The sequence below is a fragment of the Trichomycterus rosablanca genome, chromosome 12, assembly GCF_030014385.1.
Source record: "Trichomycterus rosablanca isolate fTriRos1 chromosome 12, fTriRos1.hap1, whole genome shotgun sequence".
In the NCBI taxonomy this organism is placed as follows: domain Eukaryota; kingdom Metazoa; phylum Chordata; class Actinopteri; order Siluriformes; family Trichomycteridae; genus Trichomycterus; species Trichomycterus rosablanca.
The window spans coordinates 17,369,927-17,396,375 of NC_085999.1; the positions used below are offsets into that span (position 1 = coordinate 17,369,927).

The 26,449-nt window shown below is 39.5% G+C and overlaps 1 protein-coding gene across 1 annotated transcript in view; it reads right to left on the bottom strand.

Annotated features, from left to right (window-relative positions):
• Positions 1–26,449, bottom strand: part of lrp1bb (low density lipoprotein receptor-related protein 1Bb) — a 488,452-nt gene that overhangs the window by 112,251 nt on the left and 349,752 nt on the right. The window contains exons 52-60 of the mRNA XM_063005338.1: positions 25,407–25,535; positions 24,321–24,443; positions 21,525–21,665; positions 20,997–21,184; positions 17,502–17,685; positions 16,854–16,939; positions 13,382–13,504; positions 577–758; positions 290–489 (exon numbers count right to left, since the gene is read on the bottom strand). Of these exons, the coding sequence (XP_062861408.1) occupies positions 290–489; positions 577–758; positions 13,382–13,504; positions 16,854–16,939; positions 17,502–17,685; positions 20,997–21,184; positions 21,525–21,665; positions 24,321–24,443; positions 25,407–25,535 (1,356 nt within the window). The remainder of the gene's footprint in view (positions 1–289; positions 490–576; positions 759–13,381; positions 13,505–16,853; positions 16,940–17,501; positions 17,686–20,996; positions 21,185–21,524; positions 21,666–24,320; positions 24,444–25,406; positions 25,536–26,449) is intronic.

Genomic DNA, 26,449 nt, shown 5'->3' on the forward strand with positions numbered 1-26,449 from the left:
TGTAAAAATGCACACATGCACTAACGTGCAAACACAGGGCAAGACATAGACTAAGATGGAATATAGCACCAAATTAAATCATATTTCCCAACCAATAAATGCAGAATACAAATATTATAAAGTGTTTTGCTGTGTTATTGTAATGATCTATGCTGATACAGTGACTAGGAAGAATTTAAACTTACAATAGTGCTAAATTCAAAAGAGCTCATCCCTAAGCAGCATTTTTTTAATCAAATATTTACCCCAGCTGAAGAAAACACTGGAACAGAAAGGCATATCCCCCTACCTTTGTGCCTTTGAGTGCCGTCTATGTTGGCAAAAAGGATGTGACTGTCATCAGCCCAGTAGATCCTCTTGGTGGTGTAATCAATGGTGAGTGCAGATGGGCTGTAGATCTCCTTGTCCACAATCACCATCTGGCCTTGTCCATCCATGCCAACACGGCCCACATGTGGGTTGTCACAGCAGTCAATCCAGAACACATACCTGAACATAATAGTGTCCCCAAACTCAGAATAAATACATTATTAAAGTTAATATATCAACTACAAAAAAATGGTGTTGGATCAGTACCCTAATTGGGCATCAAGTGCCAGATCTGTTGGATTCCTTAGACCAGAGCTGAGTAAGACTGTGGGATAAAGGCCATTGGATTTGGATACTTCCAACGTCTTCCTTTCTATGTCACACCAGTACAAGTTCTTCCCAATCCAGTCAACAGCCAGAGTACTGGGAACAGCTGTTCTGTGAACAACCTAGCAGAGGACATTTAAATACAGTATATACATAAGACTCATTAGACTCAAATTTCAGTCTAAGCAACTAGGGTTAAAGAAAAATAGTTAAGTTTGGCATTATGTAATATATATACACAACCCCAAATCAAAAAAAAAGTTGGGACAGCATGGAAAATGCAAATAATAAAAAAGAGTTTTTTTATATTTACTGACTTTTATTTGACTGCAGACAGGATGAATCTGAGATATTTATTAATAATTAATAAATAAATAATTAATAATTAATAATTAAAATTCCTGCATTTCAGGCCTGCAACACATTCCAAAATAGTTGGGGCAGTAAAGCAATAATCACTTTGTAATTTTGCCATTCCTTTCCACCACACTTAAAAGACGTTTTGGCACCGAGGATACCAAGTGATTTAGTGTTTCAGATGTGCAACAGTACGGGGTCATCATTGTCACATTTTTCATTTCAAAATTCTCCACTCATTCTCTATTGTGGACAGATCAGGACTGCAGGCAGGCCAGTCCAGTACACGTACCCTCTTCTTCTGCAGTCATGCCTTTGTAATGTGTGCAGCATGTGGTTTTGCATTGTCTTGTTGAAAAATGCATGGACGTCCCTGGAAAAGATGACATGTTGAAGGCAGCATATGTTGCTCTAAGATCTCAATGTAGTTTTCTGCATTAATGCTGCCATCACAGAAGTGTAAATGACCTTTGGGGGCACTGACGTCGCCCCATACCATGACAGACCCTGGCTTTTGTTGCTAATAACAGTCTGGATGGTCTTTTTCGTCTTTGGTCCAAAGCACACAGGTCCATTTTCTAAAAAAAAAAAAAAAGACCTGAAATGCTGATTCATCTGACCACAATACACGGTTTCACTGTGTGATGGTCCATCCTAGATGCCTCCAAGCTCAGAGAAGTTGACGCCGCTTCTGGACATGGTTAACATAAGGTTTCTTTTTTGCACAGTAAAGTTTTAAGTGGCATTTGTGCATGTAACTCTGTATTGTAGTGATTGACAAAGGTTTGCACAAAGTAATCCCTCACCCATTTCCTATTGAGTGGCGGTTCTTGATGCAGCGCCATCTGAGGGATCAATTCCTTGAATCGTTTAATGATATTATGCACTGTAGAGGGAGAAATATGCAAATCCCTTCCAATCTTTCCTTCAGGTACATTGTTTTTAAACATTTCAATCATGTTCTCACACATTTGTAGACAAACTGGAGATCCTCTGATCATCTTCACTCATCAAAGACCAAACCATGATTACAATCACCTGTTGACATCACCTGTTTGGAATCACATAATTATTTAGTTTTTTTCACCTCATTACTAGCCCTAAATTGCTCCTTTTTTTTGGACTGTGTTGCAGGCCTGAAATGCAGGAATGGAGGTATATTAACAAATGAAATGAAGGTGAGCAGAGAAACCATGAAATGTCTTGGGTTCAAACTGTCTGCACTCAAATAAAAGTCAAAGTTAATGTAAGGAACACTGCATTTTTATTTCATTTGCATTTTCCATACTATCCCAACATTTGCTGATTTGGGGTTGTATATATAATAAAATATAATATAATGTTTAATAACAAACAATAACTAGGTTGCATGAGGTTTTTTTTTCAAACCTAGAAGAACATACAGGGCATTTAGTGCAAAACCAGAGAATCAGCGTAATTGCATAAACCAGGAGGAACATGAATTATTAGGGATGGGGCAAAGGAAAGATGGTGATGTATAGCTGGACCAATTTACAAGTCTGTTTCATTACCTCTAAATTTTCTGAGCAATGCCTTTACGACTTTTGTGGAAGAAATTACATATTAATATTCGTGGTGAGAAGGAAAAGCTTATGGGTTTCTGGTGAGTTTGTGAGACATTGATTTAAAGTTCTGACTTCCATGGAAATAGAAGGTTAACTAAAGTAAAATGTCAACATTTGAATATATCAACAGAAAAAAGCTGAAATGTGTGAAACATTTTCTCTGCGTGTAGTATTTATGCTGATTAAACATGACTTTTTTCTTCATTTCCACCCTGTATATAGCACATGGAATAACAGCAATATACACCCACACATACACAGATATATTCCCTACATGATATATAATCTTAGATGATCTGCTAAATATCAAATTATAATATATAGTTTCAACAATTTGAAATGTAATGGAATAAGATATTAGCATGGTTCGTATCAGCACTAACATTACCCCACACCAGAGATGTTTACAAGTCACAAAATACGAGTCCGAGTCAAGTCACGAGTCTTTAGGCTAGAGTCCGAGTCAAGTCACGAGTCTTTAGGCTAGAGTCCGAGTCCAGTCACGAGACTTTAGGCTAGAGTCCGAGACAAGTCACGAGACTTTAGGCTAGAGTCCGAGTCAAGTCACGAGACTTTAGGCTAGAGTCCGAGTCAAGTCACGAGTATTTAGGCTAGAGTCCGAGTCAAGTCACGAGTCTTTAGGCTAGAGTCCGAGTCAAGTCACGAGTCTTTAGGCTAGAGTCCGAGTCAAGTCACGAGTCAATATAATCTACACAAAACATATATTGGAAATGTAGCGTAGAAATAAACAAATAATATGTAAGTTCAGATAAAAAACCAACAGATTAGTGACTGTATTTTGCCATTTTACTTACCGCCTTTACTTTCCTAGGTATCAATTAAAAGCTTAAACTGATACGTTTTGTTTTCATTACAAAACAAAAGCACGCAATAAATCACGGCACAGCGGCCAAAATCCCAAACACAGCAAAAAATCGATAACCACTGCTTACCTTAACTTCTGTACTTCCAGATGATATTATATTCATAACGGTGTTTTCCCATTAGGAATATAATCCGTTATTTTGTAAATGTGCTTATAATTAAAAATCTCCAAACTTTTCCTGGTTGTGAAGTAAAACACGAACTCGTTAGAAAGCCAATCAAGCGTTTCATTGACACATCATCTGTGTGACGCTGCAAACTAAATAAATACAAATAACAGCATTTCTTACTAAAAATTACAATCAGAAGGTCTGATTGGTTCAGAAAGCGTTCTTTCAATTATTAGCGCCAATTCTGTAGGAGCGTTTCATTCACACAAGCTGTTTCAGTGAAGTGCACTACATAGGGTACATTCCACCATTTTAAGTGAGATTCCAAAGGTAGGGAGTGACGCTTCATCGCTATGCCGGAAGCTGGCTGGAACATTTACCCATTGCGTGTGTTGCGGGTTAAAATGGCTGGAGCTTTATTAAAGAGCAGAAAATGACATGATCAGAATAACACATGCTGACGCTAGGGACTCTTGTTGTGCACGAGTCATTTTTTTGCAAGTCACGAGTCGGGTCCGAGTCATTTGAAACGTCGAGTCTGAAGTCTCTGGCCCACCCTTCTATTGCATTTTCTTTCTTATTTTATTGCACCAAAGCCATTACCAAAGGCAGCCAGTATAACATGAGCAGCACAAAGAAAGTGTTGTACACCCAGGGTCATTAATGAATTTTTATATTTATGAATTATAAAGATCAAAGCAGGGAAGCTAGTTTAGAAATGGCCATAGGTTTTCTTGAAGAAAAAAAAGGGAAAAAAAGCTTATTATAGACTAAAAACATTCAGCAAACGCGAACTGGACTTATAAAGGTTCTTTCAGGTTATAAAGGTCAGAGCTTATAAGGATAAATTATTCACTCCCTTTTACCTTGCAAACCATGTAAAATGTCAAACACCCTACTGTTTCATCTGTCTTTTAAAACAGTAATGATGAGCTCCACAGATCTAATTCTGCTTTTGCTGAAGGATTAGTGTAGCACTATTCTTGATATTTATCTGGTTACACCTCCTGGACTTCTACCACAATAGGCTTAATCATAGACTTTTTATGGAATCATTAGTGTGATTGAAATGAAATGACTAAAGAAAGTGCAGATGCTGTCAGACAGGAGTACTGTATGATACAATTAAGCAAGCTAAATCCCACAGGGCTCTGTAGAATGTCCATCCATCCACCTACCTACCTACCTATCCATACATCTATCCTTTCATTCACCTACTTACAGTGTATCACAAAAGTGAGTACACCCCTCACATTTCTGCAAATATTTCATTATATCTTTTCATGGGACAACACTATAGACATGAAACTTGGATATAATTTAGAGTAGTCAGTGTACAGCTTGTATAGCAGTGTAGATTTACTGTCTTCTGAAAATAACTCAACACACAGCCATTAATGTCTAAATAGCTGGCAACATAAGTGAGTACACCCCACAGTGAACATGTCCAAATTGTGCCCAAATGTGTCGTTGTCCCTCCCTGGTGTCATGTGTCAAGGTCCCAGGTGTAAATGGGGAGCAGGGCTGTTAAATTTGGTGTTTTGGGTACAATTCTCTCATACTGGCCACTGGATATTCAACATGGCACCTCATGGCAAAGAACTCTCTAAGGATGTGAGAAATAGAATTGTTGCTCTCCACAAAGATGGCCTGGGCTATAAGAAGATTGCTAACACCCTGAAACTGAGCTACAGCATGGTGGCCAAGGTCATACAGCGGTTTTCCAGGACAGGTTCCACTCGGAACAGGCTTCGCCAGGGTCGACCAAAGAAGTTGAGTCCACGTGTTCGGCGTCATATCCAGAGGTTGGATTTAAAAAATAGACACATGAGTGCTGCCAGCATTGCTGCAGAGGTTGAAGACGTGGGAGGTCAGACTGTCAGTGCTCAGACCATACGCCGCACACTGCATCAACTCGGTCTGCATGGTCGTCATCCCAGAAGGAAGCTGACGCACAAGAAAGCCCGCAAACAGTTTGCTGAAGACAAGCAGTCCAAGAACATGGATTACTGGAATGCCCTGTGGTCTGATGAGACCAAGATAAACTTGTTTGGCTCAGATGGTGTCCAGCATGTGTGGCGGCGCCCTGGTGAGAAGTACCAAGACAACTGTATCTTGCCTACAGTCAAGCATGGTGGTGGTAGCATCATGGTCTTGGGCTGCATGAGTGTTGCTGGCACTGGGGAGCTGCAGTTCATTGAGGGAAACATGAATTCCAACATGTACTGTGACATTCTGAAACAGAGCATGATCCCCTCCCTTCGAAAACTGGGCCTCATGGCAGTTTTCCAACAGGATAACGACCCCAAACAACCTCCAAGATGACAACTGCCTTGCTGAGGAAGCTGAAGGTAAAGGTGATGGACTAAACCCAATTGAGCACCTGTGGCGCATCCTCAAGTGGAAGGTGGAGGAGTTCAAGGTGTCTAACATCCACCAGCTCCGTGATGTCATCATGGAGGAGTGGAAGAGGATTCCAGTAGCAACCTGTGCAGCTCTGGTGAATTCCATGCCCAGGAGGGTTAAGGCAGTGCTGGATAATAATGGTGGTCACACAAAATATTGACACTTTGAGCACAATTTGGACATGTTCACTGTGGGGTGTACTCACTTATGTTGCCAGCCATTTAGACATTAATGGCTGTGTGTTGAGTTATTTTCAGAAGACAGTAAATCTACACTGCTATACAAGTTGTACACTGACTACTCTAAGTTATATCCAAGTTTTATTTCTATAGTGTTGTCCCATGAAAAGATATAATAAAATATTTGCAGAAATGTGAGGGGTGTACTCACTTTTGTGATACACTGTACCTATCTATACATACATCCATTTATCCACTTACTTACCATCCATCCATCCACCTACCTACCTATCCATACATCTATCATTTCATTTACCTACTTATCCATCCATCTACAGTGGGGCCAAAAAGTATTTAGTCAGCCACTGATTGTGCAAGTTCTCCTACTTAGAAAGATGAGAGAGGTCTGTAATTTTCATCATAGGTACACTTCAACTATGAGAGACAAAATGAGAAAAAAAAAATCCAGGAAATCACATTGTAGGATTTTTAAAGAATTTATTTGTAAATTATGGTGGAAAATAAGTATTTGGTCAATAACAAAAGTTCAACTCAATACTTTGTAACATAACCTTTATTGGCAATGACAGAGGTCAAACGTTTCCTGTAAGTCTTCACCAGGTTTGCACACACTGTAGCTGGTATTTTGGCCCATTCCTCCATGCAGATCTCCTCTAGAGCAGTGATGTTCTGGGGCTGTCGCTGGGCAACACGGACTTTCAACTCCCTCCACAAATTTTCTCTGGGGTTGAGGTCTGGAGACTGGCTAGGCCACTCCAGGACCTTGAAATGCTTTTTACGGAGCCACTCCTTGCCCCGAGTGGTGTGTTTGGGATCATTGTCATGCTGGAAGACCCAGCCACGTTCCATCTTCAATGCTCTCACTGATGGAAGGAGGTTTTGGCTTAAAATCTCACGATACATGGCCGCGTTCATTCTTCCCTTAACACGGATCAGTCGTCCTGTCCCCTTTGCAGAAAAACAGCCCCAAAGCATGATGTTTCCACCCCCATGCTTCACAGTAGGTATGGTGTTCTTGGGATGCAACTCAGCATTCTTCTTCCTCCAAACACGACGAGTTGATTTTTTACTAAAAAGTTCCATTTTGGTTTCATCTGACCACATGATATTCTCCCAATCCTCTTCTGGATCATCCATATGCTCTCTGGCAAACTTCAGACGGGCCTGGACATGTACTGGCTTAAGCAGGGGGACACGCATGGCACTGCAGGATTTGAGTCCCTCTCGGCATAGTGTGTTACTGATGGTAGCCTTTGTTACTTTGGTCCCAGCTCTCTGCAGGTCATTCATCAGGTCCCTCCGTGTAGTTCTGGGATTTTTGCTCACCGTTCTCATGATCATTTTGACCCCACGGGATGAGATCTTGCATGGGGCCCCAGATCGAGGGAGATTATCAATGGTCTTGTATGTCTTCCATTTTCTTACAATTGCTCCCACAGTTGATTTATTCACACCAACCTGCTTGCCTATTGTAGATTGACTCTTCCCAGCCTGGTGCAGGTCTACAATTTTCTTCCTGGTGTCCTTCGACAGCTCTTTGGTCTTGGCCATGGTTGAGTTTGGAGTCTGACTGTTTGAGGCTGTGGACAGGTGTCTTTTATACAGATAACGAGGTCAAACAGGTGCCATTAATACAGGTAACGAGTGGAGGACAGAAGAGCTTCTTAAAGAAGAAGTTACAGGTCTGTGAGAGCCAGAAATCTTGCTTGTTTGTGGGTGACCAAAAACTTATTTTCCACCACATTTTACAAATAAATTCTTTAAAATTCCTACAATGTGATTTCCTGGATTTCTTTTTCTCATTTTGTCTCTCATAGTTGAAGTGTACCTATGATGAAAATTACAGACCTCGCTCATCTTTCTAAGTAGGAGAACTTGCACAATCAGTGGCTGACTAAATACTTTTTGGCCCCACTGTATTCATCCATCCATCAATCTACCTACCTATCTATACATCTATCCTTTCATTCACCTACTTAACTATTTATCCATCCATCCACCCATACGTCCATCCATCCGTATATCCTCCTACCTATCTATACCTATCCATCCATCCGTCTATCCATCCATCCATCCATACACTTACCTAACTCTATCCATCCATCCATCCATCCATCCATCCATCCATCCATCCATCCACATACTTACCCACCCATCCACCCATCCATCCATTTCTTCATTTATATTCCTGCAGAAAATGCATAGACCATAGGTGCTGTGAAGGACTAGTGTATGTGTAGCACACACCAAGAAAATGGAATGCCTCACACCTACACTGAAAGGCAGCTGATTGTTCTGTTATGTTGTATGGACCATTTTGCTAGCAATGCTTGAGTCCCCTTATTACTGTAGAGCAGGAGTGTCAAATCTAGCTACATGTTTTCATACCAACCAGGCACTGATCAGTCATTTAATTAAAGTGGATTAAAGTAGTTGTACTAGTGTTTAGCTGGTATGGAAATCTGCAGCCCCAATATCCTGTATAAATTAAACTGGGCATCCTGACAATTCATCCACAGGGTATGATAAGAATGGACTGTAGTGGCCTAAAAAGCCCCGACTTTAATAGATTGAAATGTAGAAGCTGACTTTTCTCATCAAACGTCTGTGCCAGACTTCAAAAATGCTATTAAGACTAATTCCTGTGGAAAGCCTTTGAATAACAGTGGAGGTTGTTATAGTTGCAAAGGGAAAGGGAGAATCTCTACATTAAAGACTATAGTTTTGGAATAGGATGTCCAACAAGCTCATTGTGAGGTGTCTACATACTTTTGACCATCTTAAATATTTTTTCACTATCCTGTAGATCTTTACAGAAGTGTAAAGACAATTCTCTTGTAAATCATACCACAGAAAACTGTTGGCAAGGACTAAAATCTGTTTTTGCTGAAAGGCTAAACATACAGTCATAGTGTAATCATTTTCAGTGCTCTAATTATTTTCCCAAATCCTAATGGCTTGGAGATGGCTTTAGCTCATGCTGAAAGGAAGAGATAAATCAGAACGAGTGAGGGGCGCTGGTTCTAATGGATCCAAATGAGGTTTTTGGCCCGGCACTAAAACTAACGAGATGGAGAAAAGCATGGCTCAGCAGGGGCATCACATGCAGTTCTATCTGAGACACAGCCCTGTGGTCCTTATGACCCCCCCCCCCCCCCACACACACACCCTACAAGGTTGGAGTAAGCATTTACAATCACAGCTGTGTGACTTTGTCTGTAAGTGTTTGTACAAGATGAATCGTTCTACAGTTCTACAAACTGTACAGATAGATCAATGTTTTATTTATATGAATTATCATTGTTAATTTACAGTTTTACGGTTTCAAAAAGCAAGTAGTCAGCTTATTCGACTATGCATGGATATGCTCACTCAGACCTTTTTCAGTTTTAAACAACAACCCATCCATCCATCCATCCACCTACCTACCTATTCATACATATATTCATTCACCTACTTACCCATCCATCCATCCATTCATCCACCTACCTATTCATACATATATTCAATCATTCACCTACTTACCCATCCATCCATCCATTCATCCACCTACCTATCCATACATGTATTCATTCATTCACCTATTTACCCATCCATCCATCCATTCATCCACCTACCTATTCATACATATATTCAATCATTCACCTACTTACCCATCCATCCATCCATTCATCCACCTACCTATCCATACATGTATTCATTCATTCACCTACTTACCCATCCATCCATCCACCTACCTACCTATTCATACATATATTCATTCATTCACCTACTTACCCATCCATCCATCAAGTCGGGCTGTATCCTAAACCTCAGTGGGTACTAAAATTATGTATAATTTAAATGTTTAATTACTAATGCTGTCTTAACTATGTTGACACGCAATATAGTATGATAATTTACAGATAGCCTTAGAGCCAATTAAAACCTGACATGACCCTAAAGCATTTTTAAAAATGTATTTTTCATGCACATGCTGCAGTAATTTTAATTATAATTTAATTTCACACATGAGCCTTAGTAGCTAAATTCACCCTAAATGTCACCGTGAATTTAACACAGGGTGACAAATTATGTGTTGTGTTTCCCACCATATGTATCAGTAAATTAACTAGAAAGCTGCCTGGTTAGAAAGCAGCCAGACTTAAGATAACTGTGCTTCTATTCAATCAAAAAGCATAAAAGATGATTAAAGTATTTAGGAACTAATTAACGAAACAACACAACGAGTCTGTCTGAAAACATAGTGAGCTGCCTTGCTACTTACTGCCTACCTATGCAGCTGCCTAAGTAGAGAGGATTCTAGTAAGACATCTAACTCATGAGGCAGATTATTTAGAGTCATTAATTAGACAGTGATTGCAGTGAAGTTAGCCTTAGACCATTAAAACCAATGGGCTGAGGTAACACAAGCCACTAGCACGCCAGCTAACATCTCCCTCCATGTACTGAAAACAGTTAAATTGTCACCAAATTTGCAAATAAATTGTACTTGTGCACCTTTATACAAATTAAAACTCAATGAGAATTTAATTACATTTGAAAAGTTTGTTTGTTTATTAGGATTTTAGCGTCATGTTTTACACAGTAGTTACTCATGACACAAGGTTATATCGAACACAGTCATGGACAATTTTGTATCTCTAATTCACCTCACTTGCGTGTCTTTGGACTGTGGCAGGAAACCAGAGCTCCCAACGGAAACCCATACAGACACGGGGAGAACATGCAAACTCCACACAGAAATGATCCGGACCGCTCCACCTGGGGATCGAACACAGGACCTTCTTGCTGTGAGGCGACAGTGCTACCCACTGAGCCACCGTGTCGCTCCTGAGAGGATTCTAATAAGACATCAAAGTCATTAAGCAGATTATTTACACTCACTACTTAGACAGTGATTTCGGTGAAGTTAGCCTTAGACTATTAAAACCAATGGGCTGAGGCGACACAACCCACTAGCATGCCAGCTAATGACTAAATGCTGGGATTGCCTTCACCACTTTGGATGCTCCCTTGTTATTCGGTCAGATTATTGCTTAGAATTAAGGCACCTCAGTAGGCAGCAATTTAATGTATCTAAGAATTCGAACAGCCTTCTCTGTGGGAGTGTGTAGGATGACGTAAAATGCTATCTATGTAGAGAGCTCACTAGGTTTTCAGACAGTTAATTTAAGTTCAGCTAGTTAATTAATTTGGCATTATTAGATTATTTAAGTTCTGAGAAGCCTCAAAAACCAATATCTTGTAGTTATTAATTATTATGCTCACGTAAGGTGTGGGTATTGATACGTGGCCCTTGATACAAAGAAATAAACATAAATAAATGCATGTAGTAGATTAATATTGTCACATTTTTTTACATAAAGTGTATATTCATCAGACATATAAACATACAGACAATGCTAGTTTATATTCAAGTACAGCTGGTTGTGAGGTAAGTTTAAGTGTAACCTCTAATAGTCTTAATGAACCATCAAACAATACTGCCAATAATATTTATTCTCAACTTTTACTGAAACATGTAATTTGTATTAAATGAAGGTACAAATGAATGCATTAATAAATAACCAGATAGTTTTAAACCAACGTGTCAAACTCAAGGCCTGCGGGACAAATCTGGCCTGCCACGTCATTACAGTGGACCCTTGACTTACGAATTTAATTGGTTCCGAAGGGCTGTTCTTAAGTCAATATGTTTATAAGTTAAACCTATTTTTCCCATGAGAAATAATGTAAATAGAATTAATCCGTGCCAGACCTCCCAAACCACCCCCTTATCTAACCTTTCTAATGTCTTAAATGCTCTTTTTTTTATAAATACAAGTATATTTGCCCTTAAATCTTAAATTATAGAATAGACATTACTGTAATAAACAATAATAAACAACAATACACAGTAGTACTGTACTGTACATAAAACACCACATTTCAGTACAGTACGTGTGCTGTACCATACACCATAATATATTTCCTTCTTTTTTTTTTATAAAATGTATTTACCAGAGACAACAATAACTCTCATATTTCTCTATTATTTCCTTCTTTATTTCAGTAGTGTTGTATTTTGTAGGAGTAATTGCACAAGAGAAAGAATACTTTACTGAGCCGAATTCCTTCTTCTCTCTCACTCACTGTCCCCTCTGTCTGATACACAATGACAGCTACTGGCAGTAATTATACAACAACAAATAGTAATAGATTTGTTCATTTTCTCACCACTAAGCATTCTCTGCACATTCTTTGGGGACATTTTAATATTGAATTTTATATATATATATATATATATATATATATATATATATATATATATATATATATAGAGAGAGAGAGAGAGAGAGAGAGAGACATACTATACTATAATAATATTATTATACATAATGAATATTTTATTACCATTTTTTTTCTATGTATATACTTGTTCTTTTTTTCAAATATTTATATATACTAATGTAAGCTTTGACAATACAAATATGTAAATTTGTCATGTCAATAAAGCAAATTGAATTGAATTGAATTGAATTGAATTGAGAGAGAGAGAGAGAGAGAGAGAGAGAGAGAGAGAGAGAGAGAGAGGGTGTTTTGCGAATTTTGGTAACATTTCGTAACCCGATATGTTTGTATGGTAAACCGTTCGTTACTCAAGGGTCTACTGTATATGTGGCCCACAAATGCTTAAAAGACGTATGATTGTCTTAAAATACACTGTAAAATCGTACATAAACTACATCTCCCACAATGCATGCCGATTTTGTGACCTGCATAGTGGCCACATCAAGTTTCCACATCAGCATTTCCAACAAGTGATGCTGAGAAATATTTACAAATAATCCCAAAATGTACAAGAAGAGAAAATTCAAGCAGAAGGAGGTAATTTAATAAAAGATGGGAAAGTGAACACAAGTTTATGATTCAAGAAGAGAAACCGGTACGTCTCTTGTGTTATGAGGCCGTGTCTGTGGTAAAGGAGTACAATATAAATGTAGACATACATTATAGATATACAGTATAAATTTGGCATTTTGACACCAAACACAGAATGTAGCCTCCAAGAAAAACAACAAATTGTCCAAGACTTAAAAGGCAGACTGCAATCACAGCAGGATACCTTACAATCGGCCCTTTGCAAATGAGTTTGACACCCCTGGTTTTAAACTGTAAAGAAACGTTTCATTAGGAATAAAGAAGGGAATAACCCTACCTTAAGATCACTGCCATTTAACCGTATCCTGTTAATCCTTCGGCCACTGGGTCTACTTGAGTCTACCCAGTAGATGAACTCCTTTCTGTAGTCAAAATCCAAGCTAATGATGCTGTTAAGACCCTTTCAAAAGTAAAGAGGAAAAAAAAAGTTTGAAGCTATTTTTCAGCAGTCATAAATCAAAGATGTCTGGCATTTAGTCAGCAACCGATCGATATCAAAAAGCACAGCACGTCAGATACACAAAAGAGCAAGACGTGCAGCTTTGTTCTGTTACTCAATTAGCTGCAGAGCTTTATTAGCCACTTCATGTGCACTTTTCTCCCTGTCTCTCTGAGTGAATCTGGCAGCGATGTAGATGAGAAACGCAGTGTGTATACTATTCCTTTGATATCTAATCGACGCATTGATTTTGAAAGGGCAGGTTGTGCAATACATGCCTGAGGATGAATGAGGAATGTGCTGAAGCAAACCCTTCCAACAATATGCTCGGCTACATCCGTTACTGTCATGTTGAAATCAGTAATCTGTCAGTCAGCGGAGGCAGGTCGCCATTCACCGGCACCCCCAGTGCTCACCTGAGCGTGGACGCTAAGATCGGGCGACAGCGGTGATGACGAGCGAAAGCAGGCCTGACACCTTCATTAGATCATCAAGACTCTCCCAGAAGTCACAAAGAGACCTCTGGGATTCACACCAAGATGAACTCAGGCCAGGTTTTGACAGACATTGTGGGTTTTATAATTAGATCAAAATAACAAATGTAGTAAAGATGATACAGTATATACACTATATACCAGCTCCTTGTTTCTACACATACGGTCCATTTTATCAGCTCCACTTACCACATAGGAGCACTTTGTAGTTCTACAATTACTGACTGTAGTCCATCTGTTTCTCTACATACCTTTTTAGCCTGCTTTCAACCTGTTCCTCAATGGTCAGGGCCACCACAGAGTAGGTATTATTTGGGTGGTGGATCATTCTCAGCACTGCAGTGACACTCACATGGTGGCAGTGTGTTAAAGTGTGTTGTGCTGGTATGAGTGGATACTCAGGACCAAACTGAAGTAATCAGGGGCTAATGATAAGCATTTTCTGCACATGCCAGGTTTGAGCATTAATATGGAGTGATGTTAGACGAGAAGCCTGGCTTGCACTCAACACTTTAATTAATCCCATAGCTCTTCGGTGGGGTTGAGGTCAAGGCTCTGTGCAGGTCACTGGAGTTCCTTCACACCACACTCAACAAATCACGTTTTTATGGACATCGCTTTAAGCAGACATCTCAGAAAATGATGATTATCTTAAATAATTGAATAGGCAATTATATAGTCATTGTAGCTGCACTATGCAGAACCTGGAATTATGAAGTCTTACAATATGTTGCGCCTCAACAATACTAATACATTTTAATAAACATTAAGGTCACTTCGACACAATCCTAATGTTATTGCTTGCTTTAAAACAAAGAAGTTGCAAAACTTATTTGGAAAATATCAATTGGAAAATGCAAATAATAACTAAATAAAAATAAAAACACAGAATTTCATTGCAGACTGGATAAACCTGAGATATTTCATGTTTTATCTGCTTAACGTTTCATTTATTAATAAACATCCATTCCTGCATTTCAGGCCTGCAACACATTCCAAAAAAAGTTGGGACAGTAAAGCATTTACCACTTTGTAATGTTGCCATTCCTTTTCACCACACTTAAGACGTTTTGGCACCGAGGATACCAAGTGATTTAGTGTTTCAGCTTTTATTTTGTCCCATTCTTCCTGCAAACAGTACGGGGTCGTCATTGTCACATTCTTCGTATTAAAATTCTCCAAACATTCTCTATTGGGGACAGGTCAGGACTGCAGGCAGGCTAGTCCAGTACCCGTACCCTCTTCCTCTGCAGCCATGCCTTTGTAATGTGTGCAGCAGGTGGTTTTGCATCGTCTTGTTGAAAAATGCATGGACGTCCCTGGAAAAGATGACGTCTTGAAGGCAGCATATGTTGTTCATAGATCTCAATGTACTTTTATGCATTAATGCTGCCATCACAGAAGTGTAAATGACCTTTGCCAAGGGCACTGACACAACCCCATACCATGACAGACCCTGGCTTTTAAACTTATTGTTGATAACAGTCTGGATGGTCTTTTTCGTCTTTGGTCCGAATCACACAGCATCCTTTTGAAAAAAAAAAAAAAGACTTGGAATGCTGATTCATCTGACCACAATACATGTATCCACTGTGTGATGGTCCATCCTAGATGCCTCAGAGTTCGGAGAAGTCGACGCTGCTTCTGGACATGGTTAACATAAGGCTTCTTTTTTGCACAGTAAAGTTTTAAGTGGCATTTGTGCATGTAACTCTGTATTGTAGTGCTTGACAAAGGTTTGCCAAAGTAATCCCTCACCCATGTGGTTATATCAGCTATTGTTGAGTGGCGGTTCTTGATGCAGTGCCGTCTGAGGGATCAAACATCACGGGTGTTCAGCTTAAGCTTGCGCCTTTGGCCTTTACGCACTGAAATTCCTCCCGATTCCTTGAATGGTTTAATGATATTATGCACTGTAGAGGGAGAAATATGCAAATCCCTTTCAATCTTTCTTTGAGGTACACTGTTTTTAAACATTTCAATCATTTTCTCATGCATTTGTTGACAAACTGGAGATCCTCTGATCATATTTGCTCATCAAAGACTCAGACTTTCTTGGATGCTGCTTTTGTACCAAACCATGATTACAATCACCTGTTGACATCACCTGTTTGGAATCACATCATTATTTAGTTTTTTCACCTCATTACTAGCACTAAACTGTCCCCATCCCAACCTCTTTTGGAATGTGTTGCAGGCCTGAAATGCAGGAATGGAGGTATATTAACAAATGAAATGAAGTTGAGCAGACAAAAGATGAAATATCTCAGGTTGAAACTGCCTGCAATCAAATAAAAGTCAAAATAAATGTAAGGAACACCGCATTTTTATTTTATTTGCATTTTCCATACAGTCCCTACTTTTTCTGATTTAAGGTTGTATATTAAAATAAAATTATTTATTTCCTAATATAGTTCTTCTGTTTCTGAGGACCACAGAGTGGCGACAAAAACAGAAATAAATCAACATTGTGGCATGGAGGTGTTGCTGCCTCGCAGGCATGCCATGACAATTTGTTTTCACTCAATTAATGTGAAGCTCCACAAAGAAAATGCACCATTTAATGACTTCAATTAGTCTTTTCAAAGGAGAGGGCCAGCAACTGGCAGCGTGTTGTTATCACAATCACATCACCATGGCTCTTAATTGGGACCCTATTAAGCGTTTAACAGTTCTATTTCATGTCCTGTTCTGTGAATCACCACAGTGATTTATAGTAGCACATTTTGTCAGACAGATTACATCTGCCTGGGTATTTTAACCGCCAGTTCTGATGAGCTATAAGGAGGAAATGCTATGGTAAGAGAAATGCTTACCTGTTTTAGCAAAGTGTAATTGGACCCATCAACACTTAGTTTTCTAATTTCATGATGATCAGCGAGAATAAGAAACGGCTCTTCAGCTGTGTAAAGGAAGAAAGAGTCATACTGAAAGGTCTTAAATGTTTTTTTTTTTTTTTTTTAATTTTCTCCCGATTTTTAGCGCTTCCAATTGTTACACAATTGCGTTATTCTTCCTCTCTACTGGTGCTGACCCCCACCCCTGATTGAGAAGAGAAAGACCGTCACGAGCCCCCTCCGACATGTGTGCTGTAGCCGACTGCATCTTTTCACCTGCACGAGGCGAGTTCATATGCAGATCAGCCTTGTGTATGGAGAGCCACACACTGATCAACGCATTATCACTCAACTCGATGCAGACACCATCAACCAGCCAGCAGAGTTTGTAATTGCATCAGTTATAAGGTCCCTATCCGACTTCTCCCTCCCTGTATGAACAACAAGCCAATCGTTATTCGTGTAGTCGCCCAGCCCAGACGGATGGCAGAGCTGAGTTTCGAACCGACCAGTCTGATTAGGTCTTATATCATTTACTTCACAAATATCTCTTTAGAAACAATAAAAACTAGAAATTTAAATTAAGTAAGACATATATCACATGTAATATGAAATAGCTATAATTACCTGAGAGAGACCTGCAACTGTTGGGGTTGTGTTTGGATGCTTCATAACCATCTACACACAAGCACTTGTAAGATCCATAGGTGTTAACGCAGGTTTGACTGCAGGGAAGACTGGTGGAGCATTCATCAATGTCAACACAGCTTTTCCCATCATTCTTCAGGCGGAATCCCGGCCAGCACTTACACTACACACACACAGATGAAAAATAATAAAAAGTCATTCAAACGGTTTTGCCTTTGAGCTATCCAATTTCAACAATTCAATTAGGATCAATTTGGTGCCACATTTAGGCCTATTTCAAAGAAAAATTGCTTCTTGTTATAGCAATGAATATATCCCGGACTGTGATATGCACAATGGTTACGAAACCGGCACATTTTTGGGTGGTGGCCCAAATGTTTTGCTTTATCAGTGTATCTATATACTGATATGCAGAGGATTTAGCATTTAAAATCAGCAGCAAATCTTAAACAGGTCTTTGGATTTAACGCAAACCTTAGAAGTCAACCTGAGTAATACACTTGTAATATTCAACCCCATAAGGAAAAAAAATATGATTTTTAACTTTAAACTTGTCTGCAGAGCTAGATTATGGTTCAATTAGCATCAACTGACAGCCAATGAACTTGAAGGAGTAGCAGGGTATTTTGTTAACAGTGTCACACAATTACTTCACCCCTGCATAATATGGCTGATCTTAAAACATACTGACAGTCTGTATGACCTAAAGTTGGGTTACAACATGATTAAACCATTGGGAACTCGACCCTTAGGTTGCCTCAGCTATTATTCAACACTTAAGTAATATTAGTATAATTTTTGACACGGCACGGTGGCTCGGGGGGTAGCACTGTCGCCTCACAGCAAGGTCCTGGTTTGATCCACAGGCGAGGTGGTCCAAGTCCTTTCTGTGCAGTGTTTGCATGTTCTCCCCGTGTCTGCGTGGGTTTCCTCTGGGAGCTCCAGTTTCCTGGAATTGCCCTAAAGGTGAATGGGTGTGTGTATGTGTGTGTGCCCTGCAATGAACTGGTGCCTCGTCCAGGATGTTACTGTGTGCCTTGCGCCCATGGAAAAGCTGGGATAAGCTCCAGCAGAGTATTACACTTGCAAGCTGAAATATTCAACCCCCAAAGGAAAAAAACTTTAAACTTGTCTGCAGAGCTAGATTAGGCTTTAATCAACGTCTTGTCAGTATGTCAGTTGAGGTTACAGCAAATGAACAAAGGAACTGAATGAGTAGCAGGATATTTTGTTAACACTGTCACAAGTACTTCACCCCTGCATAATATTGCTGATTTTAAAACATACTGACAGTCTAAAGTTGGAAACTTGACCCTTAGGTTGTTTCTGCTGTTATTCAACACTTCGGTAATACTAGTATTATTTTTGTATTATTATTATTATTATAGGGGCGGCACAGTGGCTTAGTGGGTAGCACTGTCGCCTCACAGCAAGAAGGTCCTGGGTTCGATCCCCAGGTGGGGCGGTACGGGTCCTTTCTGTGCGGAGTTTGCATGTTCTCCCCGTGTCCGCGTGGGTTTCCTCCGGGTGCTCCGGTTTCCTCCCACAGTCCAAAAACATGCCACCAGGCTAATTGGAAAAAATAGATACCTAGATACCTATGTACCTAGCCGCTAAATGCACAAACCAGTGCATCGTAGTGCTGGTCCCAAGCCCGGATAAAATAGGGAGGGTTGTGTCAGGAAGGGTATCCGGCGTAAAAATTGTGCCAAATCAATGCGGATCATGATCCGCCAAGAGCCGACCCCGCAACCGAATGGGAGAAAGGCTGAGGAAGAAGAAGTAGATTATTATTATTATTATTATTATTAATATTATTTTGCACCAAAATGTCAATGAGTATAAGATGATTTCCAAGTCCTTAAACATTTCCAGAGTTACCATTGGGAGCATTGTCTGGAAGTTACAAACTTATGGAACAGCAGTCCATAGGCATTACCAACTGTTGGGGTTTGTGTTTGGAGGCATCATAACCATCTGCATGCACACAAGCTCTTAAAACCATAAAACCATAGGTGTTAATGCAGGTTCAACTGCAGGAAAGACTGGTAGAGCATTTATAAATGTCAACACAGTCTTTTCTATTATTGTTTGGGTGGAATACCCACACAGGTGAAAAATAATAAATAAGTAATTGAAATGGTTTTGCCTGTAAGCTATCCATTTTCAACAAATCAATTATGATCACTTTGGTGCCACCATTTAAACTGTGCCATTACAGGGCTACTTTATACCAACATTGCTTTTTGTTGTTTTCTCTTAGGGTGCATTTAAGTGAATTTAAAATGCTACTGTAAGCCACTTGCTTTGGTTGTTGAAAAAGCTTGAATCTAACAGCAGCGTGTTGTGCACTATACTTTGAATACTACTACTACTACTACTACTACTATGACTACTACTACTACTACTACTACTACTAATAATAATAATAATAATAATAATAATAATAATAAGGATCAGTGGCATAACTAGGAGCTCATGGGCCCCAGTGCAAAAAAATGACTGACTACAGTGACTGAGTGTAGTCCATCTGTTTCTCTGCATGCTTTGTTAGCCCCCTTTCATGCTGTTATTCAATGGTCAGGACCCCCAAAGAACCACTACAGAGTAGGTATTATTTGGGTGGTGGATCATTCTCAGCGCTGCAGTGACACTGACATGGTGGTGGTGTGTTAGTGTGTGTTGTGCTGGTATGAGTGGATAAGACACAGCAGCGCTACTGGAGTTTTAAACACCTCACTGTCACTGTTAGACTAACAATAGTCCACCAACCAAAAATATCCAGACAACAGCGGCCTGTGGGCCTCTGACTTTACATCTACAAGGCGGACCAACTAGGTAGGAGTGTCTAATAGAGTGGACAGTGAGTGGACACAGTATTTAAAAACTCCAGCAGTGCTGCTGTGTCTGATCCACTCATACCAGCACAACACACACTAACACACCACCACCATGTCAGTGTCACTGCAGTGCTGAGAATGATCCACCACCCAAATAATACCTACTCTGTGGTGGTCCTGTGGGGGTCCTGACCATTGAAGAACAGAGTGAAAGGGGGCTAAAATAGTATGTAGAGAAATAGATGGACTACAGTCAGTAATTGTAGAACTACAAAGTGCTTCTATATGGTAAATGGAGCTGATAAAATGGACAGTGAGTGTAGAAACAAGGAGGTGGTTTAAATGTTACGGCTGATTGGTGTATATATTAATAATACTACAAAAATGATACTGATATTAATGAAGTGTTAAATAATACTAATAGTGCTTCAATAGTGCTCATCTCAGTTATCATAGTCATTTGTAATAGGACTAGACGACCACTCTATTCCTTTCATTCTTTTATTTTCTTTATTCTTTTCTGGTGCAGTAAATATTCAAACTGTGCCAATCATCCATGTATTTCACCAGACCACAGTGGTGGCTAATAAACTTAAAGAATAATTACTGTCTATTAATATAAATATTCACCAACCTTATATCCTACAAGTAAATCCTGGCAGTCCTGTGTACAGCCACTGACACGTCGATTGAGGCATTCATTCACATTGCAGTTTTTCTCATCTGAGCGGTCCCCACAGTCATCTTTCTGGTCACACAGGCTTGTTTCAGAAATACATCGACCATTGGTGCACATGAAAAACGAGCTATTGCAGAGACTCTCTGTAAAAAGATGAAAAGACACAAACCTTACTGAAATATGCTTTTGGACCAAATTGTCAAAACAATGTTTACTACCTTGATGCTACAAACGTTGCCATAAAAGCTGGAAAACAGCAAAGAGCAAATGCTATTTCAAGCATTCCACAAGTGGCACCAAGCTCAAAGGCTTTTTACAGATCCTGGGTGCATTCAGCCAAAAACATGCCATCCCTCAGGTCAGCCTTTTTCACTTCAAGCCCTAGCTTTTATGCATGCTGTTCCCCGCTGCCATTTGTTTTCCCTTTAGATGTGCTATAAACACTTATGTCCATCAGTCAAAGAGGTTTCATCAGCACTTTACCAGCTGCCAGGCATTTAAGATTGTGGGGGAGCTCATCCGAGTGGTCCGGGCAGTCAGGGTAACCATCACACTCCCACTGCGCACTAAGCAGGCAGCGGCCATCGGCGCAGCGGAACTCATCTGGTCCACACGTGCGGTACACTGCAGGAGACACAATACTGTTAGCATGCCGACATGTACTATCATTGCCATCACTGCAGGAAAATATTTCTGTACTATTATATATATATACACAAACACACACACACACACACACACACACACCAATCAGGCATAACATTATGACCACCTTTCTAATATTGTGTTGGTCCCCCTTTTGCTGCCAAAACAGCCCTGACCCTGACCCGAAGGTGTGCTGTGGTATCTGGCACCAAGATGTTAGCAGCAAATCTTTTAACTCCGGGAAGTTGCGAAGTGGGACCTTCATGGATTGGACTTGTTTGTCCAGCACATCCCACAGATGCTCGATTGGATTAAGATCTGGGAAATTTGGAGGCCAAGTCAACACCTCAAACTCGTTGTTGTGCTCCTCAAACCATTCCTGAACCATTTTTTGTGGCATTTGTGGCAGGGCGCATTATCCTGCTGAAAGAGGCCACATCAGCCATCCGGGAATACCGTTTCCATGAAAGGGTGTACATGGTCTGCAACAATGCTTAGGTAGGTGGCACGAGTCAAAGTAACATCCACATGGATGGCAGGACCCAAGGTTTCCCAGCAGAACATTGCCCCAAGCATCACACTGCCTCCGCTAGCTTGCCTTCTTCTTCCTAGTGGATACTGGTGCCATGTGTTCCCCAAGTAAATGACGCACACACACCCGGCCATCCACGTGATGTAAAAGAAAACGTGATTCAGTAGACCAGGCCACCATCTTCCATTGCTCCATGGTCTAGTTCTGAAGCTCATGTGCCCATTGTTGGCGCTTTCGGCTCATCTGTTGGATTGGACCACACGGGCCATCCATCGCTCCCCTGCGCCGGTTTACCACTGTTCCTTCCTTGGACCACTTTTGATAGATACTGACCACTGCAGACCGGGAACACTCCACAAGAGCTGCAGTTATAGAGATGCTCTGACCCAGTCGTCTAGCCATCACTACTTGGCCCTTGACAAACTCGCTCAAATCCTTACGCTTGCACATTTTTTCCTGCTTTTAACACATCAACTTTGAGGATCAAATGTTCACTTGCTGCCTAATATATCCCACCCACTAACAGGTGTTGTGATGAAGAGATAATCAGTGTTATTCACTTTACCTGTCAGTGGTCACAATGTTATGCCTGGTTGGTGTAAATTTAAAGCATTTGGAGACAATTACTGATTGTACCATTTTCTCTGTACATTAAAATAGCTTGTAGACTCTGAAGCTCCTATAACAATTTAAACAATACCAGTCTTAACTTTTACACACATATGTATTGAGTTCTCTACAATACAGTATTAGTTACTAAAAATCTTTTGGAATTGTTTTACCATAACTAATTCTTAAAAATGACATTCTTATTGCATGTTTTGTATCATATAAATTTAGAAAAAAATGTGTATAGTCATATTAGAATACATGCGTATGTTCATGTGCAGATGATTTGTAATTATGATTTTAAAACAAGGATGTAGAAACCTTTATTAAATGCATCAACACACTCAAGAATGTTTTGTACACATATCTGGTTCCATATTTATCCACATTTTGGTTCCACATTTATTAATTTATTAATCAAATTTTCATCCAAGGTTTTATGTGTTATGATAATGTGTTAATGACGATGGTTTACAATGTTAAAAACACCAAACAAAATCATAAATGACAAAAGATTAAAGACAAAGATGTAAGTCTTAAGGGTGCAAGAGTTAATGATGCAAAAGTACCAAATGTTTCAGAAATTCAAGCACTTATAGCACTTTTTACAATGGACATTGCCTCAAAGCAACAGAATCCAGAACCAACAGACCAAAAACCCCTGTTGAGCAAGCCGAGGGCGACAGTGGCAAGGAAAAACTCCCTTAACATACGGGAAGAAACCTTGAGAGGAACCTGACTTTACATTTTACAGGATCTGACATAAGTCCATAAAACAGCAGTTGTACATGATCCAGTAGAGTGCAGAAACAGAGCTTTTTTCCAAACTAGTACTTTTAAAGTGTTTTTTCTGGTGGTGGCAACCAAACATAACATAACTATTAGCAGCAGATCCAAGTTGGAATTCAAATTATATTCTTCTCTCCAAACATTTAATACAAAATAGTTGCTCTGGCAACTACAGTAATTAACATTCCAGTGTAATGGCCAAGCACAATGACAGATTGTTAATGATCTTCCACCAACGCCATGCCCTTTCACTTTTAATTTACCAATCAACTACAGGTACACTAAACACTTAATTCAGAATAAATCATGTATTTAATTATGCAAACAAAGCAACAACTTTGTCTAAAATATTTTCATAATTTTTGCAGCCTAATGACAGAATTAAACTTCCCACACAGTTAGCTAAAAGCTTACCAATTAGCTGAAAGGTCAAATTAGATGAAACACACTTCACCATATTCAATTAATTCATTTAAAGTTTACTTATACCCTGGTTTAATACAAATCAAAACTTTAGATGGTAACTTGTCCTAATGAATCAGACCCACCGTGACCCTAACCTGGATAAAGTGGTGGTAAAACAGACAATGAATGAATGTATGAATGAATGAATAAATGGGTTTATCTGATATTTACTGAAATGAGAGACCTCTGTATTTCCACTTGCACATAAACAGCAAAGTAATAAAAGTAAATGCACTCACTGCACTCAACTGACTCATCTGATCCATCTCCACAGTCATTATCATGGTCACACACGAAGCTTTTGGGGATGCAGGCCTTGTTCAGGCATCTGAAGGCATTCTCATCACACGTGTTATTAGGAGCTGTGAGCAGAAATCAGCATATAAAATCAACTGCTACCCTGAACCAGAGATGTTCACAAGTCACAAAATACGAGTCAAGTCACGAGTCTTTAGGCTAGAGTCCGAGTCAAGTCACGAGTCTATAGACTAGAGTCTGATTCAAGTCACGAGTCAATATAATATACGCAAAACAGATTAGCAACTGTATTTTGCCGTTTCAGTTAGTGCCTTTACCGCCTTAGTCATTGTGCAAGTGAATGTAATTTCCGTAACAAGAAGGTACCAGTTAAAAGCTTAAACTGATACTTTTTGTTTTCATTGCAAAACAAAAGCACGCGATAAATCACGGCACAGCGGCCAAAATCCCAAACACAGCAAAAAAAAAAATCATAACCACTGCTTACCTTAGCTAATTTTTTTCCAGATGTTATTAAAATTATAACCGTGTGTTGTTCCATTAGGAATATAATCTGTTATATTGTAAATGTGCATATAATTAAAAACTTAAATATATAATATAATTAAAAAGTAAAACACAAACTCGTTAGAAAGTCAATCAAGCGTTTCGTTGACACATCATCTGTGTGACAGTATATATATAATGGGACATTTAGCAGATGTCTTTGTGCAAACCAACTTACAAATATGAATGAATGTAATTCAAGCAATTAAAGGTTAAGTGTTTTGATTAAGGGCACAACAATGACTACCTAGGTCGCAATTTCTACCTTAAAAACTGACCTACCATTGCCCCACATACTTCTGGCTTTATAGTGTGAAACAGATATTGAGCACTAATTTCAGTAAAATTACAAAGTTAAGTATTAAATTTGATCTTTTACTTTCCTATTTGCAGGAATAACTAAAACATAGGCACAGGAATGACCACAAAATACACTCCATTTTGGCAAAGTGTAGCAAAGTGTTGCTCTAAGTGTCAGAAGAGGGTTGATTGAAATGATATGAAACATGTAAGATTCTCACCACAGCCAGCAGCTGCTAGTTCATCACTACCATCAGGACAGTCTCTTTCTCCATCACAGAGCCAGCGCTTGGGTACACATGCATATGACCCCAAACAACTGAACAATTTAGGTCCACACGTCACCGAGCCTAGGTACCAAAAAAAGCATATCAGTACAGTTTGGGACCAGGACAGCATAAAATGCATAAAAATGCATGTATTGTTTGACCTTACAAACTTTAGTGATGTCTGTTAATACACTGATCAGCCATAACATTAAAACCACCTCCTTGTTTCTACACTCACTGTCCATTTCATCAGCTCCACTTACCATCTAGGAGCACTTTGTTGTTCTACAACTACTGACTGTAGTCCATCTGTTTCTCTGCATGCTTTGTTATCCCCCTTTCATGGTGTTTTTCAATGGTCAGGACCCCCACAGGACCACCACAGAGCAGGTATTATTTGGTATTATTATACTCCAGCAGCATTGCTGTGTCTGATCCACTCATACCAGCACAACACACACGAACACACCACCACCATGTCATTGTTACTGCAGTGCTGAGAATGACCCACCACCTAAGTAATACCTGCTCTGTGGTGGTCCTGTGGGGGTCCTGACCATTAAAGAACAGAGTAAAAGCAGGTTAAAAAAGCATGTAGAGAAACAGATGAACTACAGTCAGTAATTGTAGAACTACAAAGTGCTTCTATATGGTAAGTGGAGCTAATCAAATGGACAGTGTGTGTAGAAACAAGGAGGTGGTTTTAATGTACACTGATTTGTATAGCCACAATTGCTAGGTTCACATAACATCAGGCACCTTCAGCATGGGAATCAAACCTCAGAACTTAGGCACTGCTGTTACCAGCAGCATGTGTTGTACCATTAATCACACCAGCTCACATACAAATGAACTGAAAAAAAAAAAAAAAAAAAATTAATAAACAAACTATATGATTTAATTCTACCAAAACAAAACTTCCAGACTTTAAATTACTTTAAATGTTATTTTACACCCCTGCTTATGAGAACTTGTTTCCTTCAAAGCCAATTAAA